This window comes from Lycium ferocissimum, chromosome 3, assembly GCF_029784015.1.
Source record: "Lycium ferocissimum isolate CSIRO_LF1 chromosome 3, AGI_CSIRO_Lferr_CH_V1, whole genome shotgun sequence".
NCBI lineage: Eukaryota > Viridiplantae > Streptophyta > Magnoliopsida > Solanales > Solanaceae > Lycium > Lycium ferocissimum.
The window spans coordinates 70,417,634-70,441,901 of record NC_081344.1 but is presented as its reverse complement, the minus strand read 5'-3'; the positions used below and the strand labels follow the sequence as shown (position 1 = coordinate 70,441,901).

Sequence of the window (24,268 nt, the reverse complement as noted above, 5' to 3'; positions counted from 1 at the left end):
CTTGTTTTATTACATGAATTGCAACTGACCCAAGAATTGAGCATCTTATCCTGCAGATTGAACTGACTCCCAGGTAGTATGCACTTTCCCGTCTTCGTTTGTATATGACTATTATATTAGTGACCCCTCAAATCAGAGACTGAAGAGACATGTCACATTTGTAGCTAATATCTAAAATATATCTTCTTCCGCTTTTTTAAAAAAAAAAAAAAGGTTCGACCACTCTTCTGCTTAGAACCCCGGTGTGTCTAAATTCTGAATCTGCTACTGCTTAGATAGAAAATAACAATAAAAAGACTAAATTTGGGTGGGGAAAGAATCCAGTGCTAAGAAAAAGCAATCAACTGTAAATGTTGGCATGACTGCAACCACCAAAGCATAAGACTTATACAAAGATCCTCATTCCACCAATAAGAACAAAGTGAATAACATAGTGATACTGCTAAGAATTGTACTGCAAGAATTGCAAGTATGAATCTTATACTGACTTCTTTCAGAAAAGATAGTGATATCTAACACTGCAAAATTTTCCTACTCATAGGGCATGGTGGACTTTGCCTTTTGAGATTAACGACTCTTTTTGACCCACAGTTAAGCTACAACCAAGAACTAGCAGCGCTTATTCAATGTAGTGTCAAAGCCGCCAACCAGATACGAGATTAGTGCCTCAAGCAATGTACTTGTAAGTGTTCGTGTTCTCCAGGTCTCTTTCCAAGTAGTCTCGAGTGATAAGATCTTCGATCCGCTTTTTGATTGCTTTGACATCAGGCTAACATAAGTCAAAATTCAATAATCAGACTTAGACAAGCTAACTTCATTCATTTCTCCAACTAAAGCCACAAGAATGCAGAATCTAGAGACACTAACAGGAACTAAGAAGTATTTGCATGCTCGGGTTACAGGAACGACACCACATAGCACAAACATTATAAGCACTCTGCTCACCAATTTCTACTAAATTACTGCATTAGTACATCTTCCTACAATTGGTTGAGTATGTATCTCCTCTCTTAGTTTTAAGGCCCTTTGATTTATGAAGGTATGCACCTAACATCTTATACAAAAGGTGAACATATTTCAGTACTATGTGGTTAGAAGTTAGAAAAATTTAGAACAATGCCTTTCGATTTGTCCATTAGCAAGCTAGTTAATGAAATGTCCAATGTAGGGGATACTGATTTCAAATTAAATGAGATAGAAACTATTTGGATTTTGGCACATTGCAAAACTAAGCTAACTTTCCTAAAACTTGATCTTCAATCGAGATAATCCAAAGTAGTTGAAAATTTATGGCATACCTTGAACATTTTGCTTAACTGCTCAACACACTCCAAAATTAGCTGTTGATGAGTTAGAACTTTCTTGGCCTTCATTATACGCACCAGACAGGCGTCAATTGCATAACGCCTGTCCTTTCCGACTTCCTCAACCATTTTCTTCCTATCATCAACAGGAGGCAAAGGGACCTGGAAGGTACAAACAAGTCATGTTGCTAAAGAATAAGTGACAAGTGTACCTTTACAACGTGAAATTTTAAACAGTATCTATACCCGAATCCTCCTCATCTTGTCTGTGAACTGGGAGTTGAACTCAAAATGATCAGTCGATGAAACAGTTTTACCACTGGGCTTCTTGTTAAGAATTTTGTACTTGGCACATGATACGGATGCCAGCACCCTGACCAAGTCATCGTCGGCTAAATTTAACTCACTCTTGATGTCAGAGTAACTCCATTTATCAGAAGCATTAAACAGTAATAGAGCAGCAGCCTGAAAAGAGGAAAAATATTAATCCAAAACCATATTTTCTATCAAACCAGGATATTGCAATGGAAATACTTGACAAATTTGATTACCTGATAAGTTCCCAGAATCAGTTCAATAGTTTTCTGCTCAAACTTTCCATTAAGGTTACATTGTCCCAATGAAAATATCCATGTCAATTTCCTGTGTTTTGTCTTTTTCTGATAAAATTCCTTGAAGGATTTCACACCCTTTGCCTGATACAGATGAATGACAAAAGAAGAGCTCAGATCAGCAGAAAAAGGATCTTAACAAGAGAAGTAGAAGTGTGAAATGGGCAGGTCGATTAATGGGCAGGTCGATTCTTACTAAGTTTTAATTATTTGTTTGTTCTTTTATAATTTTTTTGTTTTAGTTGTTTGTTCTTTTACAATGTTTAAGTACCAAATAAAATTATTTTTTTTCTTTATTATAGTAAATAGATAACATATCAAACAAAAAATATGTCTTTTAGAAAATATTTTGACAAGGTTTCTTATGGGTTAATTTGGACTACATATCAGCCCAATTTTTAGATGGGCTGAAATGGGTTGGGCTAAGCTAATAAATGGGCAGGTCAATGCGGGTTGGGCGGGTCATGTTTTCATGGGGCTAATTTTGCTACCCCTAAAGAGAAGCACATCTTAGTATCTTACCATTTCCACGGGGAGATTCAAATCACAAGATTTATAACTAGGCCAGAACCCAGTCGTAAGAACGGTTACAGTCATATCGATTCCAGGATTCACTGCAGGATTGTTGCTGATATAATCCTGAAAGTGGGTCTGATTTTCCTTCACCAGTGACAAATCTGTCACCTGTTTTACATTCCAACCACCCGATTTTATAAAAGATAATTTCAAAGGAGGGAAGAGACAAAACTGTAGGAGTCCATTAAACTATCCTCACCATTCCCTCCATCTTGGATGTAAACTGTCCACCACACTGCTGCTTTAGCTTTGATAAGATAAGCCTTTCATGTTCTTCATTGGCACTTTTATCAAAAAGCAATCGGCGAGAAAGCTTCTTCCTATCAGTCATTAAGACAATTAGCATATCCAAATGGTTAAAGATGTAACAAGCAACTAAAATGATTTTGTCAAAAGAACTGCTGGCACTAGATTCCAACCTGTAGAACTCAGCAAACACATCTTTGTCGCTGATGTACGTAACAAGCTTGACCACCTACACAAAAAGTATACTGTTGAGAATATAATCTTCTATATATATATATATATATATATATATATATATAAAAACTAAAGGACGCGAAACTCTAAAAGTCTTCAAGAAAATCCATTTATTTATTTTCTCAATTTTTTAAATTTTTCCCTAATTTTCGCATTTAATATGTGTTGTATATTGAAAACTCAAAAGTCATAATAATTAGACACAATCCAAAGGACACAACCAAAAGGCATCACTTTGCATATCACTTAACAATTAGTTAAAAGCCAACAGACACGATGTTAATGAAGCCTATAAGAAAATTGGAGTAGGCAATTGTAAAAACCCAAGGGTCACTTCTTTCATCCTCCTTACTTACCTCTCTCCCCTTAAATAAATTATTGTCCTTCTAATAATCAGAATGTAACGGTTGGAATAGTAAAAAATGCCTAACTTTAAGTTAATTGAATGGTTATAACCATTCAAATAAAGAATTGGTGTTAAGGTATGATTTTTTGTCTTCACTTGAAAAGACATTCCTGTTGATAGCACTCACAATTTGCAGATATGACTATTCAAAATGGGTCTTCATCATGATGGTCCTTTGAACTAATTGGAACAAGGAGGTAAGCACACATCAAAATTAAACTGTTGTTTTGTTAAGTTATAATACACTCCTTGAGTAATTATTTTTTACATTAGCAATGTAATTTAACCCATACTAATAAGTTAGTTAGTACAATATTTTCCATCATGTTGAATAATATTTACATGCCATTACCTTAGAAATGACCTGATTGCGTAAGTATTTGCTACTCATCACAGAACTAATCTCATATTGAAAAGAGACACTGACTATTTTCAATTTGGTCATCTGATACAGGCTTCCCATGCGGAGGACCGAATAAAACAATGGGGAGGAGACTCAGAGGCCAAAGAAAAAATGGTGAAAGGGAGGAAAAAAGGAAGAGGCTCGCCGATATTCAAAATCAATCTTTAGTGAGTTATTTTTTTCTCCGCACCCTATTTTAACTTGGTCTCAATCAACCAACCATGATTGTCCACCAAGACATCGAGGCAAGCTACCAGGGACAATAACACAAGGTTACCCCCCCCCCCCCCCCCCCCACCCCCACCCCCACCCCCAGCTTGATGGATGATTGTGAAATGGTAGGGAAAACTAATATAGCGGCTTCGTCACATGCTGGGGACCCTCTTATATGATACAAAATTACCAAGATGCAATTGCAATTTGTTAAACGGTTGGAAAATTATTAACTTAGCTTCGTGGCATATTGGGGACCTTGATACAAGATACAAAATTATTAAGATGCAATTGTAATTTGTAAGTAAGTTGGTATTTGGACTGTTCCTTATTTTCACTCGAGATTCAAGATTTTAACTGCATCCATTTATTTTCCTTTACCTTGTTTTCCATTTTCATTATATATTTAACCTGCTTTTAAATCACTTTAGCTATTCAACTTTTCTTTAATTTGTTGAATTGTTGATAAGATTTTGATTTTTTTGGAAGAATGCAACGCGGATGTTTATTGAAATCAATTTATTTGTCTTTTTCTGTCCTCCTCTTTTATATATATATATATATATTTTTTTTTTTTTTTGCCTTTCCCTTATCTACATTATTTCCTCATTAGCCAGAGGACTAATGCTAAAATTTCAACGATGATCCGAAAGGCAAAAGTTATTGGAAGGACATTGCATGTGCTCGGTATTTTCCAATAAAGATTGTCATTAACTTAAGTTTTAGTCATAATTATTTCATGCTGCTTATTAACCGAGCTAGCTTATTTAAACTGATCATTAATCTTTATAGGTGATGATTTTAGGTAGCCTTCACATCATGAAGTTCTTGGGAATGAGAGTAGTGTGAGTCATGAAATTGAATTTTTTTATACTTCTCGTGTATATCAATATTTGATCATTTCATGAAAGATTGTTCAAAATTGAGAAGCAATACAAATTGTTCAAAATGGAGAAGCAATACATTAAGGAACAAAAATGACAATTGAAAAATATGTAGTAAATAAAATTGATCAAAATGGAAAGAGTTATGTGATTTTAAAGAGGTTTATGAGATATGTGATAGTGTCAAATCTTCTAATTTTGTAGGAATTTTTAATTTTTTTTTAATAAATTTACCTTTTTGTTATTGTAAATATCCTAATATTAGGAGAGAATTAATTGCAAATTTTATAAGGCCATTTATGACCGTGCGAAGCGCGGGTAAATTACCTAGATAAGTAAATAAAGTGTGCTCATTCAAATAGCTTAAGCTTTTATATGAGATAGTCACACACTTCAACATGGTTTCAGAGCAGGCAGAGGTCCCACGATCGAATATCACCGCCACCCGTTCCACTTGCTTGGCCATGAAAAAGAATCAGGCCCGCACGTGAAGGGGCGTGTTGAGATTATAATTAAGTAAACGAAGTGTACATTCTTTAATAGCTTAAGCTTTTAGACTGAGATAGTCACACACTTCGGCATAAACCATTATGATGGTATTGTTAGAGCAGAAATATGGAGTTCGAAGACCAAATTGAAGAGGGATGTAAATTTTGTGCATACCTTATCCAATGTATCCTCAATAACATCGTCACTGAGTTGCTCATTCCCACCTTTCTTAAGGGTATTGTCACAGTAAGAGGCAAGGAGCTCTGCAGTTGAAGAGCCGGCAATACTTCTGTTACAGAAGACCTCAAATGCTTCTTTCAGAGCCTATGTAAGTCAAGAGTTTATACATCAGCGAATAACATTAAGTTCTAGGAGGATGTGAAGACAATGCTTGAGTCCTTCAATATTCACACTTTTCCTTGTACAGAGCTGCATTTATCCATGTGGGGAGGAGCACATATGCATGGTTGATTTATGAAAATATTAGGCCACCATTTAGATTTTGTCCTTATTTTTAAAAGTTGTGCAAATATAACCGTAGGGAAACTGCCCTTCAGAAAAGTTTTAGACTCGAGTCTAATATTTGGTCATATGTTAGCTCGACCTTACGGACAAAACATTAGACTGTCGTCTAACGTTTGCAATAACTTACAAAATTTTAGACCATTGTCTAACATTTTCTTATAAGATTTTCATTTTGCTCAAAAAGAAATCTTTAGACCGTGGTCTAAAATGTCCATAAGTTACAAGAAAAATGAAAAGAGTGTCATTTAATAAATAGCTGGCCAAAAAGGGACATCCGGCGAAGATTTCTGCATATGCATAGGGTACGATAACACATCTAATTGTTTTAGCTAGCGAACATCTCAATTAATTCAACATGAAAGGGATCAGTATGACGGTGAACAGCTGGAATACCTTGTGAAAGATAGTGTTATCAGCAAAACAGCCTTTCACATACACCATCTCCTTGTCATGCAGATCAAATGCCTTCTTAAGAAAGTCCTGAGGAAAGAGATGGTTCCATCATTGAACCAACTAACAATTACATAAAAAGGACCTCTAGTTACAATATAGAATAGTATTTTACCAGCTCCTGTGAGCCACCCGAACTATCAGCCTGTAAAAGAACATACATATCATCATTTACAAATTGCAACATCAATTGATTACCATGCAGAACAAGATTATTTGGAAACCATAAGCATTTTGCGAAAGCTTTTTACTCCACTCAGATTCTAGTTTCTTGGAACTTCGAAAGTTTTCTAAGATTGGGATACCGATACATATCTCCCTTATCTTTTTTTCATTAAAACACTAGTGGACTTTAGACTGGCTTTACAGTTTACACAACAGCATCCCAAGTATTTAGATGAAGCGCCTTTTTTATAATATTAAAGTCCACATACAACATTGTCAAGTAAAGCAAAAATTTCGGTTATTATATAGCAAACCTTGTTATTTGCTGCCTCTGCAGCCTGTTGTACAACGACCATGCCTTCAGCGGCAACGTGCTGCAAAAATGTACCATCAGAAATGGCATAGCCCCAACAACAACAAAAAAAAGAAAAAAGGCAAAATTTCAAGTGTTGGTTGATCAGTAAATGGTATAGATGATTAAAATACCTGCTTAAACGTCTCTGCTACTAGCTCTATCCCTTTTGGAATTTTGTGGAATAGGCTATACATTCGAGTTAAATCCTCAACCTGTATGAAGGATGGGAGAATGGAGGAATAAGAAGAAAAACAGCATCAAATACAATGTAAGATCCATAATAAGCACATAACAAAAAAAATGGAAAAAGCAAAAAAAAAAAAAAAGGGGGGGTTTAATACCTTTTCATCTCTAAGCAAAGCTCGGCATCCAGAATCCTCCTTCTCAAGCAATTGATTGGTATATGCAATCAATACCTGATTTTGCACTTTCTGCAGCAAAAACGTTGGTCTCAGCTTTGAAAAGTAAATCCAACCAAAGGCAGATTCTGAAATTTCAACATGCCTAATGACGTATGAATCAGGTAAACTTATAAGCAATGACAGTATGAAAGGAATATAATCCACTAACTCTTTATGAGTAAAATTTTAAACCTTATTTTTGCGTGTTTGCTTCAAGAAAGAAAAGGTTCTGTCTGTAGAAGAACAGTTAATACTGGAATATGCTGAAATGGAAGATGCTACTTGCCATCGCATGACATAACACCTATATAATTATGAATCTCCGACACTGACCTCCAGAATTTTTGGCTCACTGCTCGAGTGCAGATAATGAGACACTCTATCCTTTTCTTTTTTCAAGCACTCCTCTGCCTGTGTTAGCAAATAACAGGTGTTAGAACCTATTCCAATATATTAGCCTGTTTGGCTAAACTTCTATAATCAACTTACTTTGAATAGTGTTTTCCAGAATGTACTTCTCGCGAGAAGCAGTTTGTGTTTGTCTGATCGATATAAAAAACACTTTTGAGCAGGGACATCAAAAAATTACAGTGTATATTTAGGGTAAAATTTCTGTGTTCATGTACATATATTAACTTTTGAACACCTTGAACATATATTACAGTGTATATTTAGATCCAGTTATTTTTTCGAACACCCTGAATGAAAATCCTGGATCCGCCACTGCTTTTGAGCAGTAATTTGTGTTTGGCATAACTTTAAAAAGTGCTTCTAAGTATTATTTCTCATATTTTACAAAAAGTACTTTTAGGGAGAAGCTACTTTTTCCAGTTTCTCAAAAACGGTTTTTGCTTCTACTCAAAAGCAGTTTCTCTTCTCCTAAGAACATGGCCAAATATCTTAACTTTGAAAAAAGAAAAAAACTTCTGGGGCAAAAGAGTTATGAAAATCATTTGTACCTTTAGCATATATTCTGGACAAGTATCTTCAACAATCCAGGATGCAGCTTTTCGAGAATAATGACAGGCAGTATCTCGGAGCATTGCCTCTTCAAAGTCATTAACATAATAGTCCATCTTTCCCTTTCCCATCTCAATATACAAATCTATGACATTCTTCAGCAAAGCTCTGTCGATTTTCTCACCCTCACGTTCCTGATCAATCTGATAGAAATTAAAACGATACTTCATTAGAACTTATAACTAGAATATGGAACTATAACACGTTGAATCTAACGAGAAAAAGAAACAAAAAGAAAAAGGGAGGCACTTGCCAGTGCTATCACAGCATCTGTCACTCTACTTTGCACCTCATAATAAACCTATTATCAGCAACACAAAAATGAAAAGAATGCGCGCAATGATATAAAGAGCATTTATCATAATAGTAATTTAGAGAAGAAAAATAGTAATTTTGAGAAGAAAATAAACGGAGAAAATTTTAAACAGCAGAATAATCATTCCAAAAGCTAACCAGATCCCTGAAGCAAGTCAGACCAACTTCATTAAGTGCAGGGACTTCAGCTCGTTTGATAAAAAACTTGTCAAGATAATGGAAGAACTTTAAAAGCCACTTGACCATAAGTTTATGAGATGCCCATCTTTTCTGGAGCTCCTTCAACAAGAATTCATCGTGCTTCTTTTTCAGAGAAGGCAAAACCTAATGAAGCAAATCGAGACTGGTTAGTATTTTGAATATCATCCCAAATCAATGAGAAACAAGAGCAGGAACACTTGCTTGATCACATAAGTTTCACGGAAATAAATATGGTCCATCAGCTAATAAGAGCCTGTTTGCGTTAGCTGATTGTAAATAGTTGATAAGCATTATGTGCTAATAAATACTTTAAAGTGCTGAAATTAATTTTATAAATCAGGAGTTACGCATTTGGATAATTTAAAATAATAATAAGCAGATAATGTGTTTGGTAAAAAAGAGTTAATAAGTTGTTCTATTGATAAAATCTCTATAGTGCCCTTAATTTTATTTTTTTTAAACAAAAAATTATAAATTTTAAAGTATCTGTGTAAGGAAATGGATGAACGATAGATATGGAACGGAGAGGAAGTTAGGGATTTCTTTTCGGAAAAAGTATTTTGAGAATTAAACGAAATATCAAGGATAAAATAGTAAAAATTTGGTCAAACTAAGAATTCTTATAAGCTGAGAAACCATAAGCTAGGAATGACCAACTTATGGCTTTTGACTAAGTTTTGCTTCTAAGCACTTTGGATATCTACCAAACACGTAGATAAGCCAAATGTGCTTATAAGCTAGCTTATACGCTTAAGCCAAACACCTTCGAAGTTTAAATCCCATTTGGGTAAGGAGAAATCTTGATAGCGAAAAGGTTCTTACGATAGTAAGGATGTAATCTTCAACTGCTTCCTTGTACTTATCATACAGTTGCTGAGAGTAATCATGAGGGGCTTTCTGGGTGCACATGTTATAGATAGTGCTATGCTTCAAATTAAGGAGAAACTTGTTTGCTCAGAAAGAAAATACAAACTAAGAGGATGAGACAAATAGACGTAATAAAGGGAAAGGACAAATTACAACAACAACATATATATCCAGTGTAATCCCACAAGTGGGGTCTGGGGAAGGTAGAATGTACACAGACCTTACCCCTACCTTGGGAGTTAGAGAGGCTGTTTCCGATAGACCCTCGGCTTAGGGAAAGGACAACTTAAGAAAGAAAATATGCACTCTAAGCTCAAAGAATGCCAAGGATACGTGTAGAGCATCACGTATTCGTCTGAGGTGAATGACTCTGGCTCTCCTTCTATGATTACTTTTAACTTATTAAGTCCCTTCTGAACACATTCCATTCCTTCCTCCAAGGCGATAGTCTTCTCCTCAGTCTCGTCCGCCATCTTGGAAGTTTTTTGTTAACACGATCTAATATAACAATTAAAAACCACAAATAAAATTACATTTCATGCTATAAGAAATGCACCGAGTCTGGTTAACTAATGTCATAACCAACATTAGTATCCATAGAAGCATGTAAAACACATATATCCATTGAAGCATGTAAAGAACATAACTTAGCAAAGACTCCACGTCGACTACTAAAAACTAAAATTTCTTCTGAAAGTTTCCCCATAATATGTTTAAATAGAAACAGTATCATTTAGACAAAAATTTCAACAAGCAGTTCAATTTTCAAGAATTGTAGCCCATTCTATACCAACCAAAACTGAGAAATAGCATCCAACAACAAGACAACAAGAAGCATAAGAGTCCACAAAGTTAACCAGGAGAAAAAAGAATATTAGTTTTCCTAAACATAATTTCTCTTAAATAAACAATTACTTAGTATTAAAAAAAAATGAATCAACATGGAGCAACATATAGATATAGATGATTCATATTAACTGATGAGATGCAGATCTAGGCCTTCACAACAAGTTCAGCTAAACTACTTTCGACTCAGACCATGTATAGACGTAAAAATTTCTAAAAAGACCATAGAAAAGTTAACATCACTTAAACAAAAATTAAGACAAACATTTCAACATTACGAGTTTTATCCAAGTCTATAGTCTAACCAGCCAAAACTGAGAAACAACACCCAACATTAAAATAATAACAAGCATAAGAATCAACAAAGTTAACGAGGAGATAAAAATAGAGTACTGTATTAATTTTCCTTTAACATAATTTCCCCTAAATGAACAATTATCTAGTATTACTATGAAATGACTCCACTTGGATCAAAATAAATAGACATATATATAGGCCTTAGCAGCAAGTTGATTCGAACACACAATTAAAATTTCTAAAAATCACTAAAATTTCAACAGCTATTAGATTCCGAACCCAACATTCAAAATACAGTGAGTTCAGCGCTAAAAACTTTAAATCCTAGATCCCCCTCTGGTATTTGAGCAATTGTTAAAGAAGGCAAAACAAGTTCAATGCGTTGAGTGCACGCATAGCAATATAGATGATTCATATTAGCTAATCAGATGCAGATGTAAACATTTCAACTACTTTCGATGTACACATGTAAAAATTTCTTAAATGAAAAACACAAAATTTCAACAGATATTAGATCCTTAACCCATAATTTCAAAAGTACGTACAGAGAGTTCAGTGCTAATAAGATCTTTAGATCCCAGATTCTCTCTGGTATTTAAGCATGCAAAATAAGTACTCCCTCTGTCCCAAAAAGATTGTCCTCCTTTTCTTTTTAGTCTATCCCAAAAAGATTGTCACCTTTCTATATTTAAAAATAATTTAACTTTATAAGATAATTAATAGCCACACAAATATCTAAGGCTTGTTTTGGACCACACATTTCAAAAGTCTTTCTCTATATCTTAAATTTTGTGCCAAATCAAAGGAGGACAATTTTTTTGAAACTGAGGGAGTATTATATTGATCTAATTACAAAGTAAACTTGATACAGAACATCTAGACAACAACCCCCCCCCCCCCCCAAGTTTTTAGAAGGAGATGTAAAGGCTCGCATATGTCCGTTCACCTATCCATAGAAGCATGTAAAACACATAACTCAGCAAAGACGCCACGCCAACTACTAAAAATCTTTGGAAAGTTCTCTCATCATATGTTTAAATAGAAAAATTAGTATCAATGAAACGAAAATATCAACAAAGCATTTCAATTTTCAAAGTCTAGCTGATTCTATACCAGCCAAAAATGAGAAACAGCATCCAACATCAAAACAACAAGAAGCCTAAAAATCAACAAAACTAACAACTAGGAGTAGAAGTACTTATTTTTCTTAATATAATTTGCATTAAATGTACAGTATTAAAAGGAAATGAATCCATGGACCAAACTATTACTGCATAAATCTAGCCCTTAGCAGCAAGCAGAGGCGGAGCCAATAAAGTGCAAGGGTGTTCATCCGAACCCCTTTAGGCGAAAAATTACACTGCATATATAAGGTGTTAAAGTTATTTTTTTATGTATATATAATAGATGTGAACTCTCTTACTTCTTAAAAAATTTCTTTTTATTTTTTGAGCATCGAAAAATCTTTTAAGCTCCACAAGTTCAATCAAACACACTACTTTTGACTAAGACCATGTATACACATGTCAAAATTAAAACCACTAAAATTTCAACACATATTATACTCTGAACTCGTAATATGGAAAGTAAGTGATAAGAACTTCAAATCCTAGATTCACATATCATATTCTAGCAATTGTTTAAGACAAAAATGAGTTCAATTGGAAGGCGAAATCGTACTGGTTTAGGTGCTAACTGAATACTTTCGAACTGTGAAGAAATTACAAAAATGGAGATTGATTTGGAGATACAAATGGGATAAATAAAACATGTAGACGTTAGACTCGGTTGCATGCATGTTGGTTGAAATACTAAATACCCTTAAAATCGCATCACACGAAGACAACGGTAAAGTGTATGATTTTAAATGAAACTTTGATGCTATTCTGACGGACAAGATGTGGAATTCCTTGTAAATTCTTGTCTGAGTTTCATTTATATTTTAGAAACTAACGATATTAACGGTAAGTCTTTTTATTTTCATTTTGCCTTCTTTGTGTTTTTGGATATTCTAAAATGATTGATACTTCCTCGGTTACTTTTATTTTTTCACAGTTTTCAACACCCTCAAACTTTTTTTTTGACTTTTTTATTTGCTTTTTGAGAAATAATAAATAAAGTGTGTATTTTACTAGATGCCCATATTAATTGTTATATAATGGTATAGGTTTTGAAAAATGATTTGGACTGAATAATTAATGTTAAGAGATAAAACAAAAAAAAAAAGAATTTATCTTATCTTGATACGTAAAAATGACAAGTAAAAATCAAAATCATTTTAATAGGAATAGTGAGTTCAACTATATAAGTGAACGGAGGGAGTAATATTCCATTGACAATATTAGCTAAATTTATTTTTTCACAGTTTTTAACACCTCATGAAACTTTTTTTAACTATTAGTCCCTCCATCTCATATTTTGGGGGCAATTTCACTTTGTCGTTAGCCAAGTGCAGCACGCCCCTTAAAAAATTATAAATATTGACTATTTTCAATAAATACATTCTAATCAATATTGACTATTTTCAAGAATATTTAATACTACGAGTAAGATGGGAAAGATTTAATTAATTTTATCTTGATTTTGTAAATGAACAAGTAATTTAGGACATATATTTTTAGTAACGTGACCAAATAATATGGGATGGAGGGAGTATTAAATCATTTTATCATTTATAATAAGAAACAACAAATTTACTAGTTCAACTATATATATGATGCGAAAAAGAGCTAAAGTGCATCTGAATTATTGAAAATATGGTAATTATGCTCTCCGTTTGTTTTAGTACCATAATATAATACCCTTAATATTAGTCAATTGGAGCATATAATCCTGAACTATTTGAAGTAGAACAATATGTCATCCGTTTGCTTTTGGGGGGCAATAATGCCTTTGTCGTTAGACAAGTGCAGGAGATATGTCCCTCTCCACTAGCACACTTTATATCATAAGTAAATTAACATAAAATAATAATTGATTTTTTTGTTCAGGGGCATATTGCTCCACTTTGCTAATGACAGGCATTTTTGTTCAAAAAGCAAATGGATGACATAATTGTTCCCCTTTCAATCGTTTAGAGATATTTTTTCTAAAATTTAATTTCACACTATATTTAAGAAACCCCACATTAACATGCACCTACTAATGTGATTAAGAAAATTGAAAAGAAAAAAAAAAAAAACTAACATCGAAAGAAATAAATCGATTTACATCAATTTAATTTAATTTATAAATAAATTAATAAATTTAAGAGAGAATTGACACAAACCGAACCATTAATATCCCCATACCGTCTTGTTTGGATCTTTTTCAAGAGGAAACCAACTCAAATCCAACCATGTACAATTTACAATCAGCACCTCTTTGCCTTTTCATCGATTTTGACCTTTGATTCCACCGAAAACAAATAATAATAGCTTAGGATATGAACGACAATACTGTGTGAGGGCTATGCTTAAATTTCCCTTGAGGATGAAAGATAAGTACCCCGTCACTAGAACATGTACATCAATAATTAGAAATTTAAAAAAAAAAAAGAATGTAATTTCAAACAAGAAAGGCATATTAATGCCGAAAAAAGCAGAAATAGGCTTTTAACTAATAGTAAATGTCAAGAACACCCCAATTAGCTACAGTCAAGAACCAGAACTAATGCAAGGTAACTAATTAAAACAAGTTACAAGGGGGGTGAACAATTTGTAAATAACAGTAGCCACCATTGAAACAATGAAGACAGCATCATATCACAAATTGTGAATAAAGCAAACACAAAAAAAACTACATCGCAGCAAAATCGAGATACTCTGGTAACCTCCCACCAGTACAAATATCAGGTAACTTTGCCGATCAAGGTCATTTTTTCTTATTTACTTTCTTGTCGTTCCTTCCTCTCTTTCTAAACTCTCGATTTTCTGAAGGGTACTGCTTCTTGATTAATAGATTACACATTGCTGTTTTTACCGCTTCTGCAGCTGTCGATAATGCATCTTTCTCAATGAACGAACTCCCTTGCAACGTTTGAAGGAGTTGTTCGCCACCTTGTATATCTTTATCTTCTAAGACACGTGTCTCTTGCTCTTTGCTCTCGCAGAAACCATCGAGAACCTTCACACGAGCTAAAGGTGCTGAATCGGAAGCACATAGAGTCGATGCACCCATGACCATCCACAATTGATTTGATGAAGAGCCGGCTGCTAAGCTCGTGGGAATAAAAGCCTCCCCAGGAATTGGAACCACCTGGAATTTACATCCAAGGGAAAAGGTTAAACAAATACAAATACTTACGAATTCCCCGCCTTAAACAAAAAGTATAACATTCCCAAGCAGAATCATATAACATTTCCACGTGATTTTGGCCGTTGTGACCCTTTTTTTTTTTTTTTTTTTTTTTTTGGTGAAAGTAACAGCATAAGCCGTTGAAACGACAAAAAATCTAATTAGGCTATTTGGTCAAGCTTCCAAAATCTGCTTATTTTGAAAAGTGTTTTTTGTCAGAAATACTTTTCAAAAAAGTACTTTTGGAGAGCAACGATTTGTGTTTGGCTAATCAATTGAAAAGCACTTTTGTTACTACTAAAGCAATAGGTTGTGCTTGCCCAATGTTCCAAAAGTGCTTCAGGGGAAAACTACTTTTTTTTAGCTTCTGAAAAATAGATTCTGCTACTAGTCGAAAACACTTCTTTTCTCTCTAAAAGCTTGGTCAACCACCTCAACTTTCTAAAATAAGAACTTTTTGAAAAACAAATAAGCACTTTTGGCTTTGCAGAAGCCTGGCCATGCAGGGTTTAGATTTCCATGATTCTGAGAAAGTGACGGAACGCACTCTTGCAAATTGGAGAGATCTAGCTGAAAGGTTGCAACTCAAAAGCATTACTCCTGCCAAGCTACAATTCAACGGCGAAAAGTATCACGATTCAAGTTACAAATTGAAACAGGCTGTAAGGATGAAAAGGCATCATATTGACATAACAAGAGACTTACCTCTGAATGGCCACCGCGATTAATGATCCACCAGGAGTGGCACAGAGATCGGTGACAGCCAGCAAGCTGTCATCCATTCTTTCTTCCGACTGTAATAGTCCTGTCTTCACAATTGTAGAGAAAATTAAAAACTAAGCTGAACGTGAAAGCTCAAATACACTTTCTCATTTCAACACTAAAAGGTAGAGGAAGAAAGGAAATGGAATAAGAAAAGATAGATCGGTTCACGCCCTACTTCACTGTCACCACTAGGGGTGTCAAATGGGCAGGTCAAAATTGGCTAAGTCAAAAAAATTGACCCGCCCAAAAGTTACTTGGACTGGAATGGGCTTAAAGGTGGGCATAACCCAACCCGCCCAATTCTTACAAGTTTTAATTTCTTTGTTTGTTCTTTTCTAAATTTTTTTAGTACTTAATGAAACTATTTTTTAATCTTTATTATGGCTACATATAACAAATCAAACAAAAAAATGTCTTTGAGAAAGTATTTTGATAACGATCTCTCGTGGGCCAATTTGGGCTTGCTAAATTTTCTATGGGTTGAGCTAATAAATGGGCAGGTCAATGACCAGCCCAAACATGTATGGGTTGGGCAAGTCATTTTCACGGGCTAATTTTGCCACCCCTAGAGAAAATTACTAAGAACCAAGCTGAACATAAAAGCTCAAATTCACTTTCTCATTTCAACACTAGAAAGGTAGAGGGAGAAAGGAAATGGTACAAGAAAAGATTAGATCAGTTCACGCCCTATTTCACGGTCACCACATGCTTGAGGATCGAAAATCAGTCAAATCATATCTCTAAAGATCAGGAGTTGCCAATTTTATTTTCTAGCGAGAGATTCAATCAGCCAACTTTTTAATGTGATGGGAGAGAGGAAACTAAGATAAATTTATCGAATATCTATGTCCAAAAAAGATAAAGCTACCTCTGATCCAACATGACAGGTATCAAGAAGAGAACCACAAGAGAAGTCCCACAAGCGTACCTGGAAAAAAGAAAAAGACAAAAAGAGCATAACAGTTGAATGATACTATCATTCCTTATATTATATGCTTCAAGGTAGATAAAAATGAATATGAAATTAGACTTGTCAAGAAAAAAAAAATGAAATTATATGATCACATAATTCTTTTTAAGGTAATTGTTTAGTAATTAATTCCTTTTTGTACTTTACGTCAATAATTCTGTTTAGCCTTCTAGCTGCTAAGTCACAAGCTTGTGTTTAACAGAGAGAAAATGAATAGCCAAATGCTGAGGATGGCATTTGTTAACTCTTCCAAATGGGGTCTTAAAGGCGCAAAAAGATGATTTGAGTGAAGTCAAAAATTGAATCATTTTAGAAAATTTACTCACAGTTGAATCACCACCTCCAGAGAGTAAATACCACTGCTGGGAATCCTTGCTGCTTATGAAGGCAAGGCAGGTAACAAACCTGACAATCAAAACATAACAAATGAGCCCATGGCCATCATAACCAGAGAATATCCTCCTCTGAAAATGCATGCTGAAGTCGAAACAATCAAAACAAAGGTTTTCATCTCTCTTTTATTTCGGGGTGTGGGTGGGGATTTAAACAACAGTTGTTGGCTGGAAGGAAATAAAATGCATCTTTAATAAAATAATAGAATAGTCAGCACAGGCACCAAAAGAGAAATACAGATAACACTAGCAAATATTACATGCTCGCCTTTTTAAGGCCTTAAAATAGCTCACTGAGTCCATCTAATTGGCAAAAAATTGTTATTATTTGCAATACAACCCAAAAACACCTACATTTTTGCGAAGTTTAGATATGGTAGTTTGTGAAACAACAATACATGATATCACAAATATCAATCCATCAATTTCTTCTTAAGATCAGAGAACCATACACTGATATTCGAAAAATCTGGACTAGTTAGTGATTTTTGAGCCAGCTTAATCAATGTCAACAATGTGCTTTATTTTTTTATTGTTAAATCAACAATGTGCTTTATTAAAGGCAGTCATTTCTAGTGCATCAAATACTTAACCAAGAGGTACCAAACGTATTAAGAGAAGAGATTCCGCAAATATACATAAATATGCTCCATCAACTCATTATTAGGCGTGACATAGATATTTCACATGTACTATGTTGGAGGACACAAAAAGACAATCTAAATCATCCCGGTCAAAATGTTTTTCTCATTTTTTTGGTCACCCTGGTCAAATATCAAGATTGGCTTTTATCAGTAATAGAAAGAAAACAGTCACTAGATTTTACGAACTATAGCAATAAAACCAACATTTATCAGAAAAGACTGTTCTGCACCAGCTTGATCATTACTACTGAGAGTGTTACCAGCACTTAGCACCATCAGAATTTCAAGAAACTCTTACTCTGTATGGCCAAGGCAAAAGCTTTGAATCTCGTGAGCTCCATCTGATGGCTTTTCCGGGAACACGGAGACCTGTAATTATGACCCATAAGAAATTTTGATGTTAGCAAGGAGATCATCAAGATATCTCACTGGGATTCATGATTAATAGGAAGCATGACATTACTCGGATTTTGAAGTCCCGATCAGCACTAATAATGTACCGTCCGTCAGGTGAAAACTCCTGCACAATGAAAAATTCACTTCGGTAACGTTCTGTTGGAGGTAGTGGGAGAACTAATCTCCACATAAAATTTTTGACATTGTTAATACAATGTTTGGTTTCCTTCCACATAAAACTAAACATTATTTATAAAATGTTTGGTTCCAATTTTGCTTTTCCACATAAATTATGCAGGAATCTTCTGTATTATTATGCAGACAAGAATGTAGAAAAGAATGCAGGGATAAGTAATACATGAATTAGAGCAACTATATGACAAAAATAACCCTTCACGCAGTAACCAATATTTATTTTGATAAAAAAATTAAAACATATTTTAAAATATACAGTAGAATATTAGATAATAACTTTAGTACAATAAATAAAACAACCAATGATAAATAATCCTTAAATTACAATCCCTGCATTATAATATTACTAATTCTTACATTATAATCTCTGAATTACTAATCCTTACTAGCTTCTAAACCAAACGACCCCTTAGAGAGAAATCAATTAGCTTTTGAAACCCAAAGGCCTTGACTATGGGGTCAATCTAGTTTAAAGAAAAGAAAAGTGTGATATGATATGCGCTGGACTAGGAATAGATTCATAGAAAACTAAAGCAATTCAAGTAAAGAGGAGAAGAAAAGAAAAATACCAGACTAGTAATGATACTGCAGTAGTGGGCAAGAATTGGGACTGCCTTCTTATTGGGCAAACTTTGATTTTCATGAAAAGCTTCTATTTCAACTGCATATATTACACCAAATTTATCCGCAAAAGATACAAAACGACCATCATTACTAATGGCAACAGCAGTAACTCTCTTCTCGGATGACCTATTAAAACCATAGCAGTTAGATAAACTTCAACTCCTAATGATGAAAATCCAAAACAAACAAAAAACCGTAAAGAAGCGGGGGGCGGAGGCAGAGAAAAGGAGCAGATTTCTGCAGTGGACCGTTCAACCAATAACTATCTGGGGAAAAAACAGTTCACATATTAAATAGACATCCACTTATAAAAATATTTTCTGATGCAAGAACTGTAGAGCATTATTATCTATTCACGGTAGCATTTAACTTGATAATAGTCATTATGCATGTACGTCATGTATGGATTTTCACGTGATTTTGAAGGGCACGTATAAATGAATCAATTATTTGGGGGGCGGGGGACAGTTTATATATTAAACAGACATCCACTTATAAAAAGATTTTTTGATGCAAGAACTATAGAACATTATTATCTATTCACAGTAGCATTTAACTTGATACTAGTCATTATGCATGTACGTGATATATGGATTTTCACGAGATTTTGAAGGGCACATATGGATGAATCAATAATCTATCACCGAATTCAAAATGATCACAAATCAGTTGAACTTAAAACTTTATAATCTACCACTTCAAAGTGATCGGATATCAGCTGAACTTAAAATTTTGTAATCTATCACCAAATCAAAATGATCGGATATTATTTGAACTTACGAATCTGAAAATTTTTACAAGATTTAGTTAACAATTGTAGCAATATAGTTCTAATAAATCTTTTCATTTTGCTTTCTTCTTTTCATTTTTTAGGGAACCTGTCTTGGATGATTTTCTATCCATTATTACAGCTTAAGTAATGAGATGGGCCAAAGATCTACACTAGCGCTGTATAAAACTGAAGCCAGACAATATTGAACGAGATCCTAACCCCATATACATAGTTCAAAAACACTCATCGGGAAGGAGCTATAGTTACTTTACTCAACTCAAATAAGGAAAGAATTTATATAAGTAAAATCTTACTCGATTTTAAAATCCTAAATATTAGGAGTTCATACATGTATATAGTTCAAATATGGAAAGATTTAATAGATAAATCGTTAGTTGATTTCAAAGTCCTAAATATTAGAAAAATAATTAAATAACAATTGTATCCAATGTGACATCTATTTTTATAAAGGGTGAAAAGGTCGATCAACATTCTTGTTGGACATTCATACTTTCATAATAGTACCTCAAATTGAACAAAATTATATTTCAATTATTTTCCTAATATTTAGAACTTTGAAATCAACTAAAATTTAAGCTATTAAATCTTTCCTTATTTGACCTATATATGTATAAACTCCTAATATTTAGAAATTTAAAATTGAGCAAAATTTTACTACTATAAATTCTCTCCTTATTTGAATTGTGTACATATCATTTCATATGAGTGCTTTTGAACTATGTATATGGAGTTAGGACCCCATCTAATATTATTTGGTTCAATTTTCTTCGGTGCTATCTGTCCTATGTCATCAATTAAGTTGTAGTAGAAAATCATTCATGCAAGATATGTTCACAAAAAAGAAAAGTAACAAAGCAAAAAAGTTTGTAAATCTCGAACAACTGAGAATCACTACTATTATAGCTTAAGTAACGACATGGGGCAAAGATCTACACTAGCACCTTGGAAAACTGAACCAAACATTATTGAATGGGATCCTGACCCATATACATAGTTCAGAAACACTCATCGAGAATGAGTTATAGTTACTTTACTCAACTCAAATAAAGAAAAAATTTATATAAGTAAAATCTTACTCGATTCTAAATTCCTAAATATTAGGAGTTCATATAATTCAAATAAGGAAAGATTTAATAGATAAAACATTAGTTAATTTCAAAGTCCTAAATATTAGAAAAATAATTAAACGACAATTTACGTAGTATAGATCTCACATTGGATAAAATTGTCATTGAATTATTTTCCTAATATTTAGGACTTTAAAATTAACTAAAAGTTTAACTATTAAATCTTTCCTTATTTGAACTATATATGTATGAACTTCTAATATTTAGAAACTTAAAATCAAGTAAAATTTTACTTATATAGATTCTCTCGTTATTTGAATTGTGTAAAAGTAACTAAACTTTCATTTTGAACTATGTTTATAGGGTTAGGATCTCATCCAATAATATTTGGTTCAGTTTTCTTCGATGCTATCTGCCTCATGTATCACTTAAGCTGTAATAGAAAATCATTCATTCTGCCAATTTTTCGAAAAAAACTGTAAGCAAATTGATAACTTTTTGCTGGACCGCACCTTAGCAAAAGCAGAATTTGAACATCAGAAACTTACACGGAACTTATACATCGCCAAGAATCAGTTACCCAAATCTTTACAAGTTTGTCATCTCCAGCAGATACAAAGAGCTTGCCTTCAGCACCATAACGAATTGCTCTTATTGAATCTTTATGCATATGCGCTCCCGACTCATCCAACAATGAAACTGCACAACCTTCTCTGCATCAAAATTATGGAGTATAATATAACCCGACTGTAAAGTGCAAATCTTTGATTATGTCGTTAAAGTTCCCTCTAGTTTATCTTAAGAGAAAACAAAAATTAACACAAGCCCAGAAGTGCCAACTTATATGAAGAATTACTTCCATTACTGATCAGAAATATACGAATTTTTCCTTTAGTTGTTGTAAAGAACTTTCATACAAAAAAAATCTGATCTTTAGTAAAATCTTTATAAAAATTTCTTTAAAATGTATGAAAATTCTTAACTTTTTTTATGACAGCTCAAAAAGTTGTTTCAACTTCAAAACTCATAATAAGGGACGCATCCATCTACCCTTCTCCGCTTAAATGTCAAACTTAATGCACAATCAGGTGTCGAACTCGTGACGTGGGCCCACAACACATTTATGCTGTATTACAAAAGCTCCTTTCTAAAATCTATATCAAAAAGAAAGCAAGTCTGCTTCAATTAAGAACCCAATTTCCAATATCTTTAAATGAAACAAGGAGACAGGGAACAGACATATATTATAGGTATTTGCTCGAGTTATATACGTAGAGTTGAAAAGTTTGCTATAATTTTTTTTACATCCTCTGTTCGATACTCTATAGTACTATTATCAGTCCGTCCCAAAAACAATGACCACTTTTTATATTTGAAACCAATTTAACTTTAAACTTGCTGTTTTAAGACCAAAGTCACAAAAGTCCCTTTCTTAAACTCGATAGCCAATCAAACTAAACCACACAAATTGAAATGGACAAGTACTAAGTTTGAACACATTATCATAAAAAAGGTAGTGGATCTAATGAACTTTCACGTACAGGGACAGGAAAATACTAAAGGTATTTGCTCGAGTTACATACATGTAGTTGTAAGGTTCTAATTTTCAATTTTGTACTATTATTAGTCCATCATCAAAAAAAAAAAAAAAAAAAATCTACTTTTTATATTTGAAAACAGTTTCACTTTAAATTTCCTGTTTTAAGATCACAAGTTACAAAAATCTCTTTTTTTCTTAAACTCCATGCCCAGTGAAACTAAGCAAACATCATTCAAATGGACAAATGCTAAGTGAGCCATAAAATTCCGGAATTCAACTTTGAAACTTTCCGGAATTTGAAAAACACTAAGAAGTTGCTTTCATTTTTTCACTGCAAATCACTCACAAAAATTCTAAAACAACTCCTATTTGTATTCATGGCCAAACACAACTCCAATTTCCACCATACCACTTTTCACTTCGAAAATAAAAACTCCTTTTCCAGATACTCACAATTTTCATGGCCAAACGGCCCATCAAATTTCCCGTTTCAAGACCACAAAAATAACAAAAATCCCTATTTTCTTAAATTCTGTGCCCGGTCAAACTAATTAAACATCATTGAAATTGACAAGTACTAAGTAACCGTTTGGCCATGATTATTTTTTACGTCTTTCCAAAGTTGAATTCCAGAAATCATGTTTGGCCGTAAAAATCCGGAATTCAACTATTCCGAAATTTGAAAAATACCAAAAAGTTGTTTTCACCTTTTTCACTCCAAAATCACTCACAAAAATTCAAAAACAAGCTTCAATTTCCAAATACGATTTTTCACTTTGAAAATAAAAACTCCTTTTCCAATTACTCACAATTTTCATTGTACCAAATTTCCTGTTTTAAGATCACAAGTTTACAAAAATACCTCTTTTTTCTTAAATACCGTGTCTAGTCAAACTAAGTCAACACAATTGAAATGAACTAGTACTAAGTTTGAGCACATTTATTTGAACACACTATCATTGAATAAAAAGTACTGAATTTAGTGATTTTTCGCTTACTGGGACACATCTCATTGGGACACATGTAGTACATAAATTCTCCTTCCTATTCAAAAAAAAGCGTCCGCTTAGCCTTTTTTTCTTGAGTCAGAAAAAATATCCACTTATCAAATCAAGAAATAATTAACATCGTTTTTCCAGACTTGCCCCTATTAAGTGTTATATGATTAAATCCCGATGCTTATTTAATTAGGGATAGTTTAGTCAAATTACCTATTTTTGTCTAGGAATTAGTAGTTCCTTAAGCTAAGTGGACTTTTTTTTTATCCAAAGGAAGTAACTCTGACCTTAAATTTTATGTCCAGTCAAACTAAGTCGACACAATTAAAACGGACAAGTAGTAAGTTTTACCAAATTATCATTAAAAAAAGTATAGTAAATATACTGATTTTTTGCATAATGAACTTACTGAAGATTAAAGACACGTAGATTAGAACCAACAGCAACAGCAACAGATTGGTGAGTTGGATGAAGTGCAATTAAAGCAGGAGCAACCTCAGATTCATGTTTGTTTTCACAATCATCTATGTTTGTTTCCTCCATTGTAAAACCTTTGTTTTTCTCTCTAGGGTTTAAGGTTCTGGGTTATTAAGATTGTGTAGTCAGTTAAATTAGTTATTTTGACGGCCCAATTGATGGGTTATTGCAGATCAAATTAGTGGTCCATGACTTTCGGCCCATGTAAGTCTTTTTTGAAAAAAAAAAAAAATTATTTAAGGTATCAATGAATATAATTTAGCTCCCGTTTGACCATAGATTTTGAAGTTGAAACTTGAAAATTAAAAATTTGAGTTTTCTGAA

At 33.5% G+C, this 24,268-nt stretch overlaps 2 protein-coding genes across 3 annotated transcripts; both read right to left on the bottom strand.

Moving 5' to 3' along the window:
- Positions 1 to 313: 313 nt before the first annotated feature.
- On the bottom strand, positions 314 to 12,597 carry LOC132050621 (cullin-1-like). Its single transcript, XM_059441972.1, has 20 exons — positions 12,489 to 12,597; positions 9,999 to 10,163; positions 9,621 to 9,720; positions 8,736 to 8,921; positions 8,536 to 8,583; positions 8,222 to 8,425; positions 7,596 to 7,673; positions 7,203 to 7,292; positions 6,993 to 7,073; positions 6,821 to 6,880; positions 6,457 to 6,486; positions 6,285 to 6,371; positions 5,541 to 5,690; positions 2,911 to 2,966; positions 2,691 to 2,811; positions 2,438 to 2,599; positions 1,856 to 1,999; positions 1,551 to 1,769; positions 1,299 to 1,466; positions 314 to 769 (listed from the first exon to the last, which is right to left on the bottom strand). The coding sequence occupies exons 2-20, from the start codon at positions 10,136 to 10,138 to the stop codon at positions 668 to 670; spliced, it is 2,226 nt and encodes a 741-aa protein (XP_059297955.1). The 5' UTR covers positions 10,139 to 10,163; positions 12,489 to 12,597; the 3' UTR covers positions 314 to 667.
- A 1,850-nt stretch (positions 12,598 to 14,447) lies between these two features.
- Positions 14,448 to 24,067, bottom strand: LOC132050620 (uncharacterized). Of its 2 annotated transcripts, none has more exons than XM_059441970.1 (10): positions 23,877 to 24,067; positions 21,478 to 21,642; positions 19,015 to 19,195; positions 18,318 to 18,374; positions 18,153 to 18,223; positions 17,145 to 17,223; positions 16,717 to 16,776; positions 15,789 to 15,892; positions 15,631 to 15,691; positions 14,448 to 15,044 (listed from the first exon to the last, which is right to left on the bottom strand). In XM_059441970.1, the coding sequence occupies exons 1-10, from the start codon at positions 24,008 to 24,010 to the stop codon at positions 14,661 to 14,663; spliced, it is 1,296 nt and encodes a 431-aa protein (XP_059297953.1). In that variant the 5' UTR covers positions 24,011 to 24,067; the 3' UTR covers positions 14,448 to 14,660. The 2 variants fall into 2 exon arrangements, with proteins under 2 accessions (XP_059297953.1, XP_059297954.1); XM_059441971.1 differs by having other exon boundaries at positions 21,478 to 21,637; positions 23,877 to 24,007.
- Between the last annotated feature and the right edge of the window lie 201 nt (positions 24,068 to 24,268).

What these genes read in the sequence shown, in the direction of transcription:
- LOC132050620 (XM_059441970.1), bottom strand. Translation starts at nt 24,010, where the DNA reads ATGGAGGAAACAAACATAGATGATTGTGAAAACAAACATGAATCTGAG. An exon ending in CTACGTGTCTTTAATCTTCA is followed by an intron (nt 21,643 to 23,876) that starts GTAAGTTCATTA and finishes ATTTTGATGCAG; the next exon opens with AGAAGGTTGTGCAGTTTCAT. An exon ending in CCTGTCATGTTGGATCAGAG is followed by an intron (nt 15,893 to 16,716) that starts GTAGCTTTATCT and finishes ACAATTGTGAAG; the next exon opens with ACAGGACTATTACAGTCGGA.
- LOC132050621 (XM_059441972.1), bottom strand. Translation starts at nt 10,138, where the DNA reads ATGGCGGACGAGACTGAGGAGAAGACTATCGCCTTGGAGGAAGGAATG. An exon ending in TAGCAGAGACGTTTAAGCAG is followed by an intron (nt 6,881 to 6,992) that starts GTATTTTAATCA and finishes ACATTTTTGCAG; the next exon opens with CACGTTGCCGCTGAAGGCAT. An exon ending in TGAATCTCCCCGTGGAAATG is followed by an intron (nt 2,000 to 2,437) that starts GTAAGATACTAA and finishes CATCTGTATCAG; the next exon opens with GCAAAGGGTGTGAAATCCTT.